This window comes from Seriola aureovittata, chromosome 11 (genome assembly GCF_021018895.1).
Source record: "Seriola aureovittata isolate HTS-2021-v1 ecotype China chromosome 11, ASM2101889v1, whole genome shotgun sequence".
Lineage (NCBI taxonomy): Eukaryota > Metazoa > Chordata > Actinopteri > Carangiformes > Carangidae > Seriola > Seriola aureovittata.
In genome coordinates, this window is record NC_079374.1 from 9,038,374 (window position 1) to 9,056,205 (window position 17,832).

Consider the following 17,832-nt stretch of genomic DNA (forward strand, 5'->3'; position numbering starts at 1 on the left):
TATACTATGACATTTCATGCCTTACCATACTATGATGTTTTTATGACATTTTATGCCTTCATTTACTATGGTGTTTTTTTCACTTTTTATGCCATACTATACTATGACTTTTTATGTCATACTATACTATGACGTTTTTTGGCATTTTTATAACTTACTATACTACGACTTTTTTTGTAATTTTTATGCCATACTAAACTATGACATTTCATGCCTCACCATACTATGGTGTTTTTTTTCACTTTTTATGCCTTAATATACTATGACGTTTTTTGGCATTTTTATGCCTTAATATACTATGGTGTTTTTTTCATTTTTTAAGCCTCAATGTACTATGATGTTTTTTGGCATTTTTATAACTTATTATACTATGCTATTTTTTTGTCATTTTTATGCCTTAATATACTATGACATTTTATGCCTTACCATACTATTACGTTTTTTGGCAATTTTACAACTTACTATGCTATGACTTTTTTGTCATTTTTATGCCATACTATACTATGACGTGTATGCCTTACCATACTATGCCGTTTTATGACTTTTTATGCCTTAATATACTATGATGTTTTTTAGACATTTTTATGCCTTAATATACTATGACATTTCATGCCTTACCATACTATGATGTTTTTATGATATTTTATGCTTTAATATACTATGGTGTTTTTTTCACTTTTTATGCCATACTATACTATGACTTTTTTTTTGTCATTTTTATGCCATACTATACTATGACATTTCATGCCTTACCATACTATGATGTTTTTATGATATTTTATGCCTTAATATACTATGGTGTTTTTTTCACTTTTTATGTCATACTATACTATGACGTTTTTTGGCATTTTTATAACTTACTATACTATGACTTTTTTTTGTCATTTTTATGCCATACTAAACTATGACATTTCATGCCTCACCATACTATGATGTTTTTATGACTTTTTATGCTTTATCATACTATGATGTTTTTATGACTTTTTATGCCTTAATATATTTTGTTGTTTTTTTGACATTTTATGCCATACTATACTATGAGGTTTTATGCCTTAATATACCATGGTGTTTTTTTCCCTTTTTTATGCCATACTACACTATGACTTTTTATGCCATACTATACCATGACGTTTTTTGGCATTTTTATAACTTACTATACTATGACATTTTATGCCATACTATACTTTGACGTTTTATGCCTTACCATAATATGATGTTTTTATGCCTTAATATACTATAATGTTGTTTGGCATTTTTATGCCTTAATATACTATGACATTTCATGCCTTACCATACTATGATGTTTTTATGACATTTTATGCCTTCATATACTATGGTGTTTTTTTCACTTTTTATGCCATACTATACTATGACTTTTTATGTCATACTATACTATGACGTTTTTTGGCATTTTTATAACTTACTATACTATGACTTTTTTTGTCATTTTTATGCCATACTATACTATGACATTTCATGCCTTACCATACTATGATGTTTTTATGATATTTTATGCCTTAATATACTATGGTGTTTTTTTCACTTTTTATGCCATACTATACTATGACTTTTTATGTCATACTATACTATGACGTTTTTTGGCATTTTTATAACTTACTATACTATGACTTTTTTTTGTCATTTTTATGCCATACTAAACTATGACATTTCATGCCTCACCATACTATGATGTTTTTATGACATTTTATGCCTTAATAGACTATGGTATTTTTTTCACTTTTTATGCCATACTATACTATGACGTTTTTTGGCATTTTTATAACATACTTTACTATGAAGTTTTATGCTTTATCATACTATGATGTTTTTATGACTTTTTATGCCTTAATATATTTTGTTGTTTTTTTGACATTTTATGCCATACTATACTATGAGGTTTTATGCCTTAATATACCATGGTGTTTTTTTCCCTTTTTTATGCCATACTACACTATGACTTTTTATGCCATACTATACCATGACGTTTTTTGGCATTTTTATAACTTACTATACTATGACATTTTATGCCATACTATACTTTGACGTTTTATGCCTTACCATAATATGATGTTTTTATGCCTTAATATACTATAATGTTGTTTGGCATTTTTATGCCTTAATATACTATGACATTTCATGCCTTACCATACTATGATGGTTTTATGACATTTTATGCCTTCATATACTATGGTGTTTTTTTCACTTTTTATGCCATACTATACTATGACTTTTTATGTCATACTATACTATTACGTTTTTTGGCATTTTTATAACTTACTATACTACGACTTTTTTTGTAATTTTTATGCCATACTAAACTATGACATTTCATGCCTCACCATACTATGGTGTTTTTTTTCACTTTTTATGCCTTAATATACTATGACGTTTTTTGGCATTTTTATGCCTTAATATACTATGGTGTTTTTTTTCATTTTTTAAGCCTCAATGTACTATGATGTTTTTTGGCATTTTTATAACTTATTATACTATGCTATTTTTTTGTCATTTTTATGCCTTAATATACTATGACATTTTATGCCTTACCATACTATTACGTTTTTTGGCAATTTTACAACTTACTATGCTATGACTTTTTTGTCATTTTTATGCCATACTATACTATGACGTGTATGCCTTACCATACTATGCCGTTTTATGACTTTTTATGCCTTAATATACTATGATGTTTTTTAGACATTTTATGCCTTATATACTATGACATTTCATGCCTCACCATACTATGATGTTTTTATGATATTTTATGCCTTAATATACTATGGTGTTTTTTTCACTTTTTATGCCTTATTTTATTATGACTTTGCCTTACTATACTATGACTTTTTTTGTCATTTTTATGCCATACTATACTATGACGTGTATGCCTTACCATACTATGCCGTTTTATGACTTTTTATGCCTTAATATACTATGATGTTTTTTTGACATTTTTATGCCATACTATACTATGACGTTTTTTGTCATTTTTATAACTTACTATACTATGACTTTTTTTGTCATTTTTATGCCATACTAAACTATGACATTTCATGCCTCACCATACTATGATGTTTTTATGACTTTTTATGCCTTAATATACTATGATGTTTTATTGATATTTTTTGCCTTAATATACTATGACATTTCATGCCTTACCATACTATGATGTTTTTATGACATTTTATGCCTTAATAGACTATGGTATTTTTTTCATTTTTTATGCCATACTATACTATGACGTTTTTTGGCATTTTTATAACATACTTTACTATGAAGTTTTTTGGCATTCTTATGCCTTAATATACGATGATGTTTTATAACTTACCATACTATGATGTTTTTATGACTTTTTATGCCTTAATATACTATGACATTTTATGCCTTACCATACTATGATGTTTTTATGACGTTTTATGCCTTAATATACCATGGTGTTTTTTTCCCTTTTTTATGCCATACTACACTATGACATTTTGTGCCATACTATACTATGATGTTTTTATGACATTTTATGCCTTAATATACTATGGTGTTTTTTTCACTTTTTATGCCATACTATACTATGACTTTTTATGGCATTTTTATAACTTACTATACTATGACTTTTTTTGTCATTTTTATGCCATGCTAAACTATGACATTTCATGCCTCACCATACTATGATGTTTTTATGACTTTTTATGCCTTAATATACTATGGTGTTTTTTTCACTTTTTATGCCTTAATATACTATGATGTTTTTTTGACTTTTTATGCCTTAATATACTATGATGTTTATGCCTTACCATACTATGGTGTTTTTATGACATTTTATACCTTACCATACTATGGTGTTTTTATGACATTTTATGCCTTAATATACTATGGTGTTTTTTTCACTTTTTATGCCTTACCATACTATGGTGTTTTTATGACATTTTATGCCTTACTATACTATGGTGTTTTTTTCACTTTTTATGCCATACTATGCTATGACTTTTTTTGTCATTTTTATGCCTTAATATACTATGACGTGTATGCCTCACCATACTATGCTGTTTTATGACTTTTTATGCGTTAATATACTATGATGTTCTTTTGATGTTCTATGCCTTACTATACTACGACGTTTTTATTACTTTTTATGCCTTCCTATACTTTATAGTTTTTATACCTTTTAATGCCTTAATATACCTTGACTTTTTAATGACTTTTTATGTCCCACAATACTATGTCATTTTTTACTTTTTATACTTTACTATATAAACTATGATGTTTTTAAGACTTTATATACCTCACTATACTATGATGTTTTTTTTGCCTTACTATACTATGTCCTTAAGAAAAGATGTTTTTTTTTATGACATAAAGATGAAAAAATGTTCACAATCAGACCAACAAGTCAACACTTCAATGTGGCTGGTTTAATTTGTTCATGAAGGACAGATCTATTACAAGGCACAACAAGGTCCTTCTCAGTAACAAAGGTTTGACTGCTTGTATGGTCTTTTGCGCTCTGTTGAACGAGACAAGCTGATGTTGATCGGGAGATCTTCACGTTCCTGGGGCCTCTTAGCTGTTATTCGTCCTTCTTCAGAGCTCCTGAGATCATTCTCAATCCGTGGGGCTCCAACCATATAAGCAAACACAAACATTCATCTATTTAATCAGGACCTCCAGATGTGCCCTAAATACCTCAGTGTTCTACACATGTATACAGTCACACATCAGTTACATGCATGTAAAACTATTAAAACCCTACATTATTCTGTCTATTATACTGTTGTTTTTATGCGTTTTTATGCCTTACTATACAATAACTTTTTCATACCTTTTTATATCTTACTATACTATGTTGTTCTCATAACTTTTTATGCCTTACTATACTGACATTTTTATGACTTTTTATTCCTTCCTATACTATAACTTTTCTATGCCTTACTACACTTTGATTTTTAAGCCTTTTAATGCCTTACTATGCTATGACTTTTTATTACTTCTTATGCCCTACTATACTATGTTTTTTTTTATCCCTTACAGTAGTAAGTCGTTTTTATTACTTTATATGCCTCCCTTTCATATGTAATTTTTTTGCCTTTTTATGCCTTATTTTATTATGACTTTGCCTTACTATATTATGTGGTTCTCATAAGTTTTGCTTATTTGACAATGTATTTATTTATGTTCCCGCATTTATTATTTTAATTTATTTATATATAGATTTATTTTCTATACTTATTCCAACATCCCGTGAAATCATAACTAATGTCTTCTTGTTTGGACTCGTCATGTGATTACGTGTCATCAACAAAACCATGTGACCACTAATGAGGAAGTCAGTCCAGAGGGGAGGGATCATGGGAAGACTCATCCTTCCTTCTGCGTTTCATTCTTAATTCTCTGTCTGTTTTTGAGAGGTTAACATGACTCAGACGGAGCTTACTCTGTGTTTAAACCTGCTCTTGTTTCTCCATGTTGTCGCTCAGTTCAGGAATAATGTTCAGCAGCAGCAGTGGCCCGTTCCTTACAGGTACGAAGACACCAAACCTTTATCTCTCCCCGCTGTTTCTGCTCAGTAACGTTGAGTCATGTGACAAATAGAAAATAAACGGAAGTGTTTTGAGAAAGTTTAAACTAATGGAAAAGCCTTTGCCCTCTACTTCTGATTGATTGAGTCCTAAAACACAGAGACAATTTAATTTTCTGTCTTCGTTAAATATCCCGCCACCCTACCAAACTTTAGCTGTTATACGTCCATTGAACTGTTAATAAGGATTTTTTGTATTCCAGACAATGTGTGTGCAGTCACATTCAAGGAGTAAGGGTCTTGAACTGATCTGAAGATCCTAGCTGCTAAATTATGGATGATGCGTTCACGTGACTTTGGAAACTTTGGACTGTAGAACATCTTGCTGTAGGAGCGTATGAGAAACATAATTTTAGCGATACAAGTAGTATACTTTGTTTAACAAAAGTAGTAAAGATGACATTTGTAAGAACTGTTTATGATTTTTAACACAATGACAGACATATCAGCTGATTGACACAAGACTTAATTGACCAGAAATAAAATCACAGGACACAATCATTTTATATCTATGAAAACCCAGTCACCATGAAAACCCAGTCACCATATCCACACAAAATTAACTTTGTAATAGGCATGAGTACCAGAGTAGTGTTTGAGTACTAAAGTACATCCCTGTCTGGTGTATACCTTTTAAGTTGACATTTACTTGTTATTTCAACCATAATATATTCTACACTAAGTTGCCAGTTTATTAGGTACATATACTAGTTAAAACCAGCAGTACCTCTGTATTAGGCTGCATTACATTTTACTAGGTGTACCTAATAAACTGCTACACCTGATAGGTTTTCCTCAGGAACATAGTATGAAAATGAAGAAAGCATAAATACATCAAAAATGTGTACCAAAAACCCGAGTTGTGCATTTGAATTCAAATAGTGCAATAAGATTGTGATAGAGATTGTGACTTTTTGATTCATGTGAACTCTCTGGATTTATTCATGTGGTATTTAGGGAAATGTTTCATTATTAGTGTAAGCAAAAGGAATTATATTTTTATTAAGTCTTATCTTGAATAAAACCACCATGCTGGAAGGGATCATACTGACACTAGGGACCTAGTATCGCCATTTTTGGATCAGACCATTTATTTATGTAAACATAATGAATCAGGATTTTTGAATTTTAATTTTTTATTCTTGGTTTTAGTCATGGCCCAGATTGTGAACGTGGTAAAGGTTGTCTAACCATGTTATAGAAAAGTTTCTGTAGTGGTATGAAACTCTCCTTGGTGCTGACATGGTCTGCGGTACATTTCTCATCATCCCCAGACGGTTTGATCATCGCCCTGCTACAGACTCTTACTGTGACGCTCTCTACCCGTTCTGCCCCACCGGAGACCGTGATGGACGAATTCCCTACATGAGAGACACTGATGTAATCTCAATTTATCGACTGCAAACACCTGTGTGGGAATTCAAGTACGGAGATTTGCTTGGGAAGTTTGTAAGTGCATCAGTCCGCTTGTGGTCAAACACACAAAAGTTACCTTCTGTGAAATAAATGAGATTTGAAAAATGAACCAAAAGGGTTTGTGGCAGACACAGGCACTTTAAGCCTGTAAAAAACCTATTTGAGGATCTTTTATTAACACTGACAGGGGCAACGTCAGGGCTTTGTCAGGCTCATGAAAAATGCAATAGGCCGAAGGCTTAAACACACACAATCAATCAATCAGTAATCAGTCTGTTCATCACAGCTAATAACTTATAAATTGCAGGTTTTGTCAGTGGAAATAATAGGATGAAATATTTTAAACTAAATATAATCACCATTGGATTGGATTGGATTCATAAGGACAGATGTTCTCTGTTGTTGATAATTATATTCTCTGAACTTTGAGATGAAGAGACGACTGTGTTGCAGCTGCGTGTAGATGGTGAAACGTAATTAAATATAGTAGGATTATATTTATTCATAGAAACACAGCTGTACACACTTCCCCCATGTCCACACACAGAGAGCCAGTATAACGTTTCTGTTTGGTTCACAGCGTATCATGCATGACGCTATTGGATTCAGCAGTTCAGAGACGGGAGCCAACTACACCATGGAGTGGTATGAGCTGTTTCAGCTTGGTAACTGCACCTTTCCTCACCTCAGACCAGAGGAGTACGCACCTTTCTGGTGCAACCAGGGAGCTGCCTGCTTCTTTGAGGGCATCGATGACTTTCACTGGTCACAAAATGGCACCTTGGAGAAAATAGGAGAAATAACTGGTGAGACTTCAAGTTTAATCCAGTATTGTGAGTTGCTCTAACTCAGTCAGAATAATTATTTTTACAAGTGATGTTTTCCTGTGCTTGTTGATGTCTTCTTGCTTCCTGCAAGTCATTTTCCTTTGTTTTTCCAGGGAGCCAGTTCAATGACATGGCCCAGTGGGTCCAAGACGACAATGAGACTGGGATCTATTACGAGACATGGACAGTTCGCTCTGACCCCAGCCCTAACTCCACAGTGTGGTTCGAGTCTTACGACTGCTCCCAGTTTGTCCACCGCACATACAGGAAATTAACTGAGCTTGGAGCCAAACTGTCCAGTCGCTCACAAACCAACTACACCAAGATTTACCTCTACAGCGGGGAGCCCACATACCTCGGCAATGAGAGCGCCATATTCGGACAGCCTGCTCTGAAGAATCTGGCATTGGACATCCGTGAATTTTACCACACATTCAGGCCACACCAGTCATTCATAGACTTTGCCCTCAGTATGTTGGAGGCTTATAAAAAGGTTGTGTTGGACAAGAGCTTCTACCTCTACTACAACTTCGAGTACTGGCATCTGCCCATGAAACCTCCCTATGTGCAGATTACATATGAAGAGGTGCCTTTGCCTTAACATAACAGCTGCACCACAGTTACTCACATTAATGATTAATCTGTTGATTAATTGATTATCCAAAAGCCAAATGTATTAGTAATAAATAAGAAGTAGCAAATCTTCACATTTGAGAAGCTGAGTGTGAATGTTTGTGGATTTTGTTTTAGAAACGACTTAAATGACGAATCGATTATCAAAATAGCTGTCGATGTTCAAAGTTTTTTTGCCCAGAAACAGCTGTTGAGAAAACAATCTCCCCACAAACGTCGCATGATGTTCATCAGCAGGTTTTGCTCAGTTGAAAAAATGCCCTCTGCAGTTTTCTTGTAAACAAACAACAGTTGTCATTCAGTGTTTCTCAACAGAATGCATTGTTTGTAACCCTGAGGCCTAACAAACATGTTTGCTGCATTTTCTTTCTGTTAAATAATTTGCAACGTTCATGTTTTGAGTAATTTCAAGTGTGCATTGTTTACATCTGTGTTTGTTAGCTTGCAGAGCTAATGGTCTTCTCTGACTCTGTTGCTGCATTGCTGCATTTGAAGCTAAAATTTTAAGCCTAACATCAAGTGCTGGAGTGTGAGCGCTCAGAAAAACATGGAAATTTACTATTCCATGACAACTGGGCAAACATTAAATATGACCTCCAGAACAGCTACTTTTTTTTTCCAATTTATTGAAAGTAAAAAATTTGCACAAAACATTTGGTTATTTTTTGTATGTTTGGGATGGGATGATGGACATAAATATTTAGACAATAGAGTTTGTTGTTAATTGGAGAATAATAGAAAGAAAGTCCCCGCAGTTTACAGTAATAATTTATCCCAGGACTACAGCTAAAGGAAAGAAAATTATATCATATCGTGTCATGAATATCATCACCATAATCATCCTATGTCATACTCTCAGGTGGGACTACTTAAGTTAAACTTTGAGCACATGTCCCAGCAGAGATTCTGGGATGTTTGATAAATACAGACACAAAGTATTGCAAAGCACTGGAGGTGATGTTCACCAACATAGCGATGAATGCATGTCAATATTTTAGCACGTATTTCCCTGATTTCTGGACTTAGGGGCTAAAAATGACTTTCTACATGGATGTATCAGGTCCAGCCTTAATGTTATGTGTTCATATGTGTACAGTCATTATCGAGTTTCATATTTTAATATCGCAACAATTCAATGTTTTTCAATATATAATTTTTGACTCATTCCCACATAAACTTTACATGGCATTGTGAATTTTTTTCAGTTTTTTTTATTTTTATTATTATTTATTATTAACTGAGCTAATCATGTGCACTCTGATGTACTGCACTGTTTAGAAAATAATGAAATGACAGATGCAAAGAGTACATTCACAAATTTTTATTACCGGTATAAGATCACATATCCAAAACAATAATTTTAATTTCAAGACAGGTGACCAGTAAAGCAAAGTCGACAAAGCATTTGCCCTACAGAAACTAAAGTAAAGACAGCATTCTTAACACCAGTTTACTCCAAATAAGACTTACTGGAGGATTCTTCTGAACCAATGAGGTTAAAATAACAGTTATTGACAAAAGGGTTTTTATAATGAAAGATAAATAGATTGTCCTTCTTAATCTGTGCTTATGTGCAACATGTTAAACTCATTCAGCTGAATTTTTCAATAAAAGCCAATAAAGGCAAAAGGAAAATGGTTAGAACCAGTCGAATATTGAGACATAGCCTTCACTTCAGAGCTGCTGTCACAGCCACTGCACAAATGATGAAAGACAATCAGGAGATATGTTACTGTACCGCTGAGATGCTAATGTACATGAGCACAGACAATCAGCACATGTATCTACTTCAATGATCAGAGACCAATGCTATCAATAGACTATGTTAGTTCAAATACTACAAAGAAGGAACCGCACTTCTTGCAATTAAGTGTCTCAGTTTTAGTTTATGTTATTGTTTGACTACATGAAATGTTTACATGAAAATTATGGATACAAGGAATTCAGTCTGGTGGAAAAATAACGCAAAATCTGGGTTTGACATAGATCCTATGACATACAGTGACGTCCAAAGGTTTGTTCACTACCAATAACTATTTATAAAAATACATTTTTGACTAATTATATCTTACATTCAATTACACAGCTTTCAAAAACATGCTGTCAAAAGTCAAAAGCTTTGTAAATTTGCAAGTAATTTCTCAATATTTGAAGTGCCTTCAACCCATTTCTACAGATTTTTAAAATCTATGTCACTCCAGCTGTTTTTTTAAGTACATCCCAGTTGTCTTTTGATGTTTCACGTTTTTGAAATTTTCAAGGATTCTGATAAGTGTGGAGATTATGTAAATCTGCACTCCTTCGTTTTCCTGAATTTCAAGCAGGGGTAGTACAATTTAATTCTGTTTTAGTGTGGGTTAAATTCTCTAAATGGAGTGTGGCGCTTCCTTGTTAAAATCTCTCTATTGTGTTGATCAATGCTAAATTGTATAGTAGTGAACTCAACACTCCTGAACTACCTACATGCAACAAAACCATGGTGACAGGTGTAACCAATAAAACCAATCTTGGTGCTGGTCTGCTTGCTGGTTATAATGATTGCTTCTTTTTGTCTAACTGAAAAACACAAAATCAATTACAAAAGCAGTATCCATATCAATAAATTACACAGCTTATCTTCTCTAGTGACTACAGTATGAAAAAGATCCATCTAGTAAAGGATAACTCGCACTCTGGTTTTATAAAAGACACGAGCTGTTAAGGAAATTTCAAACCCTGACAGAGGGTGAAATAAAGAAATAAGTAAATTTCTATTCATAATAATCAAACACACAGCGTTTTATATACAGATGCATTTGACTTCCTTCTTAAAGGAAAAAAAGTTTGTTTCACTCATCTGACTTGCCAATTTCTTTTGACTGAAATGAATGGATGTTTGGGACATGAGCACTAATGAAATCTGGAAAGACTGTGTTTGTAATGAGACGATGAATACCGCTTCCTCTCCTGTATGTGTGAGGTGATAACATGATACAGAGCAAATGCGGGCTTATAGGAGGGCAGACATTCACAACAGGTTTAGAACTTGAACAGGCAAATAGCAGAAGATACAAATGAAACCTATATAGGAAATATATTCATTTAATGCACCTGAGACACACAAAGGATTAGTTTTGCATTCTCAGTGTGTACTGTAAGTTAATAGCTGCAGAGGCTAGTCTATTGTGATTACAAAACAATCCGAGTTATGAAGGCCGGAGACCAACATCTACCTCCAAATTCAGACATGTCTGTGCACTGTTTATATTTACATAGAATCATTTCTCTGATTGCTTTTTAAAAAATCATTAATTACAGCTTAATTACTTCAACATACTGTTCTTGGTATCTGACGCATCAGAAGCCCAGCACAGTGTAAATAATCAAGATTAAAATCTGGGTCCAACTAAGACTAATTGGAGCATTATTATAAAGCTCATTTCCTTGCTTTCATTACAGTAGGAGGACATGGTTTGTCCGAACAATTATTTGGTTTCCATGTAAGGTGCTTAGGAAATATAACTGTACAGAAGCCTTCTTAATAAAAACAGAGAAATTAATTCGTCAAGCCAATTGATGCACGATGCAGTAAAGAAATACCTGCATATGTTGGAGAAAATAAAAAACCCATGACATCAATCAACATTGTACACCTTCACATCACAAATATAGAGACCTATATACACATGTTCTGTTTTTTCCTCTCCTGGTCAACTTCTAACATTTTCAAAGATCGAAGCTCTTCTCTGATGCGTGACTGCGCTCGGGCGAGGAAGAAAAGCAAGATGTCATCAACACTAATGCTGTTTAAATTAGTTTAAAATGAGGTGAAGGACCCAGCCACGCTTCTGCAAAATGAAGTGAATTCACGCTCAATTATACCTTCAAACAAATCCCATATGCAAATAACATTGCAGTCATTAGGAAACCTCCAATGCCTTATTGTGTTACAGAGTACAGAGCTGCTATCTCAGACTGGATTTAAGTAGGCCAAGTGGTAGTCTAACAACATGCAATTGTGCACCTAATTGTCCCAAATTACTCCACAATGTTAAAAAACATTGAGAACACACACGCGCGCACACAGACACACATAAGCACACATACACACACACACACACACACACACACACACACTGACATCTCTCATTATATAGATCATAACCAAGCTACAATGTCCATATAACTCAGTTTGCAGTTATAAAAACATTGCTTTTCTTCGTCAAATATTTCCACCAGCGCTGGTCTGTGTGCTGATTGTTTAATATGTGAAGAAGCCAGCCAGCACTTTTCTGTCTCTGCATCAGACAAAGCAGGATTCCACAGTCCACAGAAGCTGACAGGCAGAGATTTTTGTGGTGTTAGCACTACATGATAACATTGTGTAGAAGTTGGGTGCCACATTATTCCCCTGCACAGCACTCCACACAGGGGCTCAGCAAGCTTATACTCTCCATGTTGGCACCAAATATTCCACTACAGCTGAGCATTTAAAAGCTTTTCAGTGCAAACATGGAGGCTGTGACTGTTCGACACCACGTACTCGAACTCCTCTCTGGCTTTACTTTACCAGGTCGGCATCATGTCTGGGAACCAGACCCGGCCCAGGTGCTTGGAAACCTCCCAGTGAATCTCATCCAGGGAGTATTTGTGATCGGGAATCAGCACCTCCTCCATGATGGACAGCTGCGACAGCCTCCGCCCACACATCTTGACAAACTCTACAAACGCACTGCAGGAAACTTCGCACTCACCCAGGCCGATGGCCGACAACTGGGTGCAGTGCTTTGCAATGCGGATCAGCTCCTCATCAAGAGGACGCAGGCCGTTGGCGCACACCACCAGCTCCACCAGACGGGGGCAGTGGAGGCCAACGCGGCCCAAGACTTCCTTGCTGACTGAGCGGCCGAAGTAGAGGTGTGTGACCGGGATTTCCTCATTAAAGAAAGGGCCGAACTCGTCCTCATATAGGAAGAAGTACATGACCAGGTTGAATTTGGGCGAGTGCCGCACCATGGCATCCCAGCTGCTCTTTTTGATGGTGTGGAAGTGCTGGCCAGGGTTCTCGCTCACAACATCGATACGCAAGTGTTCCAGGTGGACGTGTTTCTCCGAAGAGAGGGCGAGCAGGAGTTCATCACTCAGGAGGTGGTAGTTCAGTGCTAGCTCTCTCAGCCCGTGACACTGGTCTGCCACGCACAAGATTCCTAAAAAGAGGAACAGATTGGTCTTTTAAAAGATCATCAAATCCAATTTTTAAATTTCTAAAAACGATAGAATCCCTGAAAACCTATGGCCATTAACAGGAGGGAAAAATTTGCTCCTGAGCATAAAAATCCATTGTATTTGCCAGAGGTTGCAGTTGAATCAGAAGTTATTATCACAGCTGACAATTAACAACAGTTCCAGGAAAATGAATGTAAGGAGAAACAGGAAAACTACATAATAGTTAATGCATAATACATCATGCGATGTCTGCCAGGCCACCTCAGGAAATGACAACATTGGATGAGGCCAGACAAGAAAATTACAGCATCTTAATAAGCCACTGACTGGGAAACACTGAAAGCCTTGTGACTCAAAATAGCAAATCAAAAACATTTCATTAAAAGTACAATGCAGGCAGAGATAGAAAATATTTTGCTTCATGTTGTCCGACTACCACAAAAAACAAACATCACACAAAGCATGACAAATGTAATCTCCACAGCTACAGGAGTCTTTGCTCTCATTGTACCTGCTGGAGAGACGTGAGGGCAGCTGCTCATCTTCAGCAGTTTCAGGGTGTCACTGTTGTTGGCCACCAGCACCTTCAGAGACGGATCATCAACTGGCGTGTCGTCAATCTTCAGCGAAGACAGCGACTTGGAGTTGACAAACACCACAGTCAGAGCTGAGATGAAATGAGACTGTGGAAGGACAAAAACGACACATGGAATTATGAAGCAATCAGAGGCAGACAGCACATTTTAGAAGCGGCTAACAAGACATCAACAAGAACTCAGTATAGTGGATAAAATCATTGTCTTATTTAATATTTAATCATTTATATTTGGAATGATGATGCCTGATATATAGTTTAAATAGTTTTTCATGTGGAGCATTAAGTTTTTACCAGTTGCCTGATTTACTCCTGATATAACACAACTCTCCTCCTCTCCTGTTCACCATCTCTGTGTATCTAAATGATGTGTTTCCTTGATTAAGTTACTAAATCAAAGTAGCAAACAGCATTTATTTTTTTCAATATTTGTTACAGAAATAACTGCACAAAATCTGGAGGATCTGGAGAATGTGCGGTATGTGTTCACAGTATGTGTCAAAAAGTTTCAAGATGCTCTGATGGTAATACTTTTAAGTCGTAAACTAACTCATATAATGCTGAGAGCTTCCCAGAAAGATCTCTGTGCAAAGAGACAAAATAAGACTTGCAAAATCCACCTCCTGTGTCCTTCTGAGGCTGCTGAACTAATTACAAATTTGTCCTTTGCCATGCATGAGAACAGACACTCCTTTTCAGCCCCATCCCCAGATAAGATCAGAATACAAAAACAATTCTGTCCAAAGACATAAGCATCCTATAATCAGATGAGAATGTACACAATAACAACAAGACTTCCTTTGACTTTCCTTACAAAACTGAACAACAGGATACTATAAAGACCATGACACATTGAGTTTATGTTAATTGTACCTTTGGAACCTCCATAAAACTGGGCCTGGCTGTTGAGATGAGCCCCAAAGTCTTCAGTGAGCAATTCACCAACTGTGAAAGAATGTCACATGCTGCCTCTGCAGACTCTGTACTACTGTCCACCTGCCAAGCACAAAGATTGAATATCATGCCAGGAACATAAAAACAATATTTTAACACCAGACGATGCCAGCGAGTTATATCAAGACAAGATTCAAGACTTTCCTGATGTGTTGCATGTTTCTTCACACAAATAACTGCTTCTGCTCTCTTACCTTGAAGCTGACATACTGCAGGTGATTGGAGTGCCTCTTTATGATCTGCTTGATGAGGTCTGGATGTGTGGCTTTCAGGTAAGAGCTTGCAGGCTGGTTAAGCTCAAACTCAAAGCATCTCCACAGCTCGGGCATGTGGAAAGCCTGGTTCCACCTGCGACACACCTGAGAAGCATAAGCCCGGTCCAGCAGTGGCAGGTACTGGAAGATGTGGAGCAGGAGCTCCTGAGGCAGCCGTGCCCATTCGCAGTCTAGTGACTCGCTGGCTGCCAATGCCTCCGACTCCTCTCTAATCTGCTTCCGAACCTTCTTGCGAGCCTCTGGTGGGCTCTTACTGGAGGAGCTGTTGCTGCCCTCCTCAGCTCCTTTCATCCGCTTCATCCTGAAACACACAGATAAACCAGCTTGTTATGATCCAGCATGCTGAAAAAACATTAGAGACACATTTTAACTACACAATAGATTATATTGATGAGTACTGATGATATATATTAATGAAGTCCATTCAGGTTAACAGAAACAGATGTGAAAGATTATCCAAACAGTCACTTTGTTACAGGTTTCCTGTTCCAAACACTGCACACATGCACTTAATATGGATAGCGCTGAATCTGAAAATAATCTATCCCACTTTCCAGGATAGATGCACAAACATTCATCCTAGCAGGGGATCTGAACTGCTTGAGTGGTTCAAGCCTTACACAAAACAGTTATATAGATCATTTCACATTCAAATATCCATCTAAATAATACAAGTTTTACTCTTGTTCACAGATAGATATGGCTGCAATTTTAACTTTATTGTCTTGATTGATCTCTTAGACTATCAAATGTAAAAAAAAAACTTAAGATGGTCATAAAATGCACATCACAACTTTGCAGAGCTGAAATATTTAGTTTACAGTTATATTTGACAAAGAAAAGCATGAAATGTTCTTATTTGAGAGGCTAGAATCGGAGAATATATGGAAATATCTTACCAGTTTTACTTGATAAATGACTGCAGTAATTAATTGATTAACAAAACAGTTGCAAATTATTTTTCTGTCAACAATCAACAAATTGTTTCAGCGCTTCATACTTTAATTTTGTTTACTCCTAGCGACCCTGAATCCCCTCTTTCTGATGAGTTCCTACTTGTTCTCTTGGTGAAGAATGACTCATCTGACCATATCATTTTTTTCCACATCTCTATAGACCAGTGCTTATGGTTTTTGCACCACTGAACTTTTACATGTGCATTCATCTTTGTAATTAGGGGTTTATGCAATGCAACCCCACTATAATATTCCTCTCCCTCGCTCAATTGTTGACTGTTCTTGCTGACACAGTCTGATCACATCCTGCATTCACATTCTCAGTCACCTCAGGAGGAGCTGCTCCTCTGGTTATCCAAACATATAGCTGTTATAAACAAGCATCAAATGTGCACTGTCGACCACAATGTCCGACCCCATATACTGATGTATTTCCCATAGATCTAAACACAGATGTCATTATTCATCATCTATTGAAACACTATCCAGCTGAACAGTCTTTGTGACTCATGCTCCTGCCATCCCTGCCCCAACAACGAACTATAACTTTGATCTTTATTTCTTGCCATCTTAATACAAAATCAGAATAACCTGGGCCTGTTCAGCATTTTTATACCAGCCACAGAGCATGGTTGCTAAATGCTTAATTGCATCGTGCAGCGCACATGTGCAGCAACAGCTGCATTCGTTATGTTTCTCCAGTCATTTATTCAAGTTTTTCCTTTAATTTGTCACCGGTGTGTACATTTACCGGAGGCACGTAAACGTCCATACATTTACATTGAGAATATACGCAAGAAAGAACATTTAATTTTAGTATTAAATAACTGGCTGTGTAGCTTGTCTTGTTGCACCAATGCTCGGGTTAAACAGAATTAGTAAGAAGTCGTTTATCGATAAAGTAACCGACGCAGTGAATGGATGTAACCATTATTTTAGGTTGCTTACTTAACAAACTCGTGGTAGAAATGTGCCTTCGTATGATAATAAAATTCAAGGTTTTATTAGCAGAATGACCAACAATCTAATTTCATACCAATATAAGATGAATACAACGCAACTTGTCCAAACCTACCTTGTTGTTTACACACAGCTAGCTCGCTAGCTGTTAGCAGGAAAATCCGACAACTGGTAGACTTGACACTTTAGCCCGGGCCCACGCTGGAAAAACTCATTCGCACCAACCAGACAACACGCATCGGAACACAATAACCGAGCCGTTTGACGATGTAGAAGAGTGAGAGGATGTATTCGGCCAAGAAACGGCCAGAGCCTGGTACCTCCGCTCGATTGACCTAGTTCCTCCGCGGGAGTTACGGCTCCCCTGAATCTGAAATGGCGAAGTGTTGTTGTGACAGCAGCGCTGCATCATGGGAAATGCAATGCGAAATGGCTGTTGGTAAAG

The 17,832-nt window shown here is 36.0% G+C and overlaps 2 protein-coding genes across 2 annotated transcripts; one reads left to right on the top strand and one right to left on the bottom strand.

Annotated features, from left to right (window-relative positions):
* Positions 1 to 4,377: 4,377 nt before the first annotated feature.
* cln5 (CLN5 intracellular trafficking protein) lies at positions 4,378 to 10,948 on the top strand. Its single transcript, XM_056388871.1, has 4 exons — positions 4,378 to 5,509; positions 6,841 to 7,015; positions 7,563 to 7,788; positions 7,923 to 10,948. The coding sequence occupies exons 1-4, from the start codon at positions 5,403 to 5,405 to the stop codon at positions 8,408 to 8,410; spliced, it is 996 nt and encodes a 331-aa protein (XP_056244846.1). The 5' UTR covers positions 4,378 to 5,402; the 3' UTR covers positions 8,411 to 10,948.
* fbxl3a (F-box and leucine-rich repeat protein 3a) lies at positions 9,749 to 17,789 on the bottom strand. Its single transcript, XM_056388870.1, has 5 exons — positions 17,503 to 17,789; positions 15,391 to 15,772; positions 15,116 to 15,238; positions 14,159 to 14,330; positions 9,749 to 13,628 (listed from the first exon to the last, which is right to left on the bottom strand). The coding sequence occupies exons 2-5, from the start codon at positions 15,769 to 15,771 to the stop codon at positions 12,988 to 12,990; spliced, it is 1,317 nt and encodes a 438-aa protein (XP_056244845.1). The 5' UTR covers position 15,772; positions 17,503 to 17,789; the 3' UTR covers positions 9,749 to 12,987.
* Between the last annotated feature and the right edge of the window lie 43 nt (positions 17,790 to 17,832).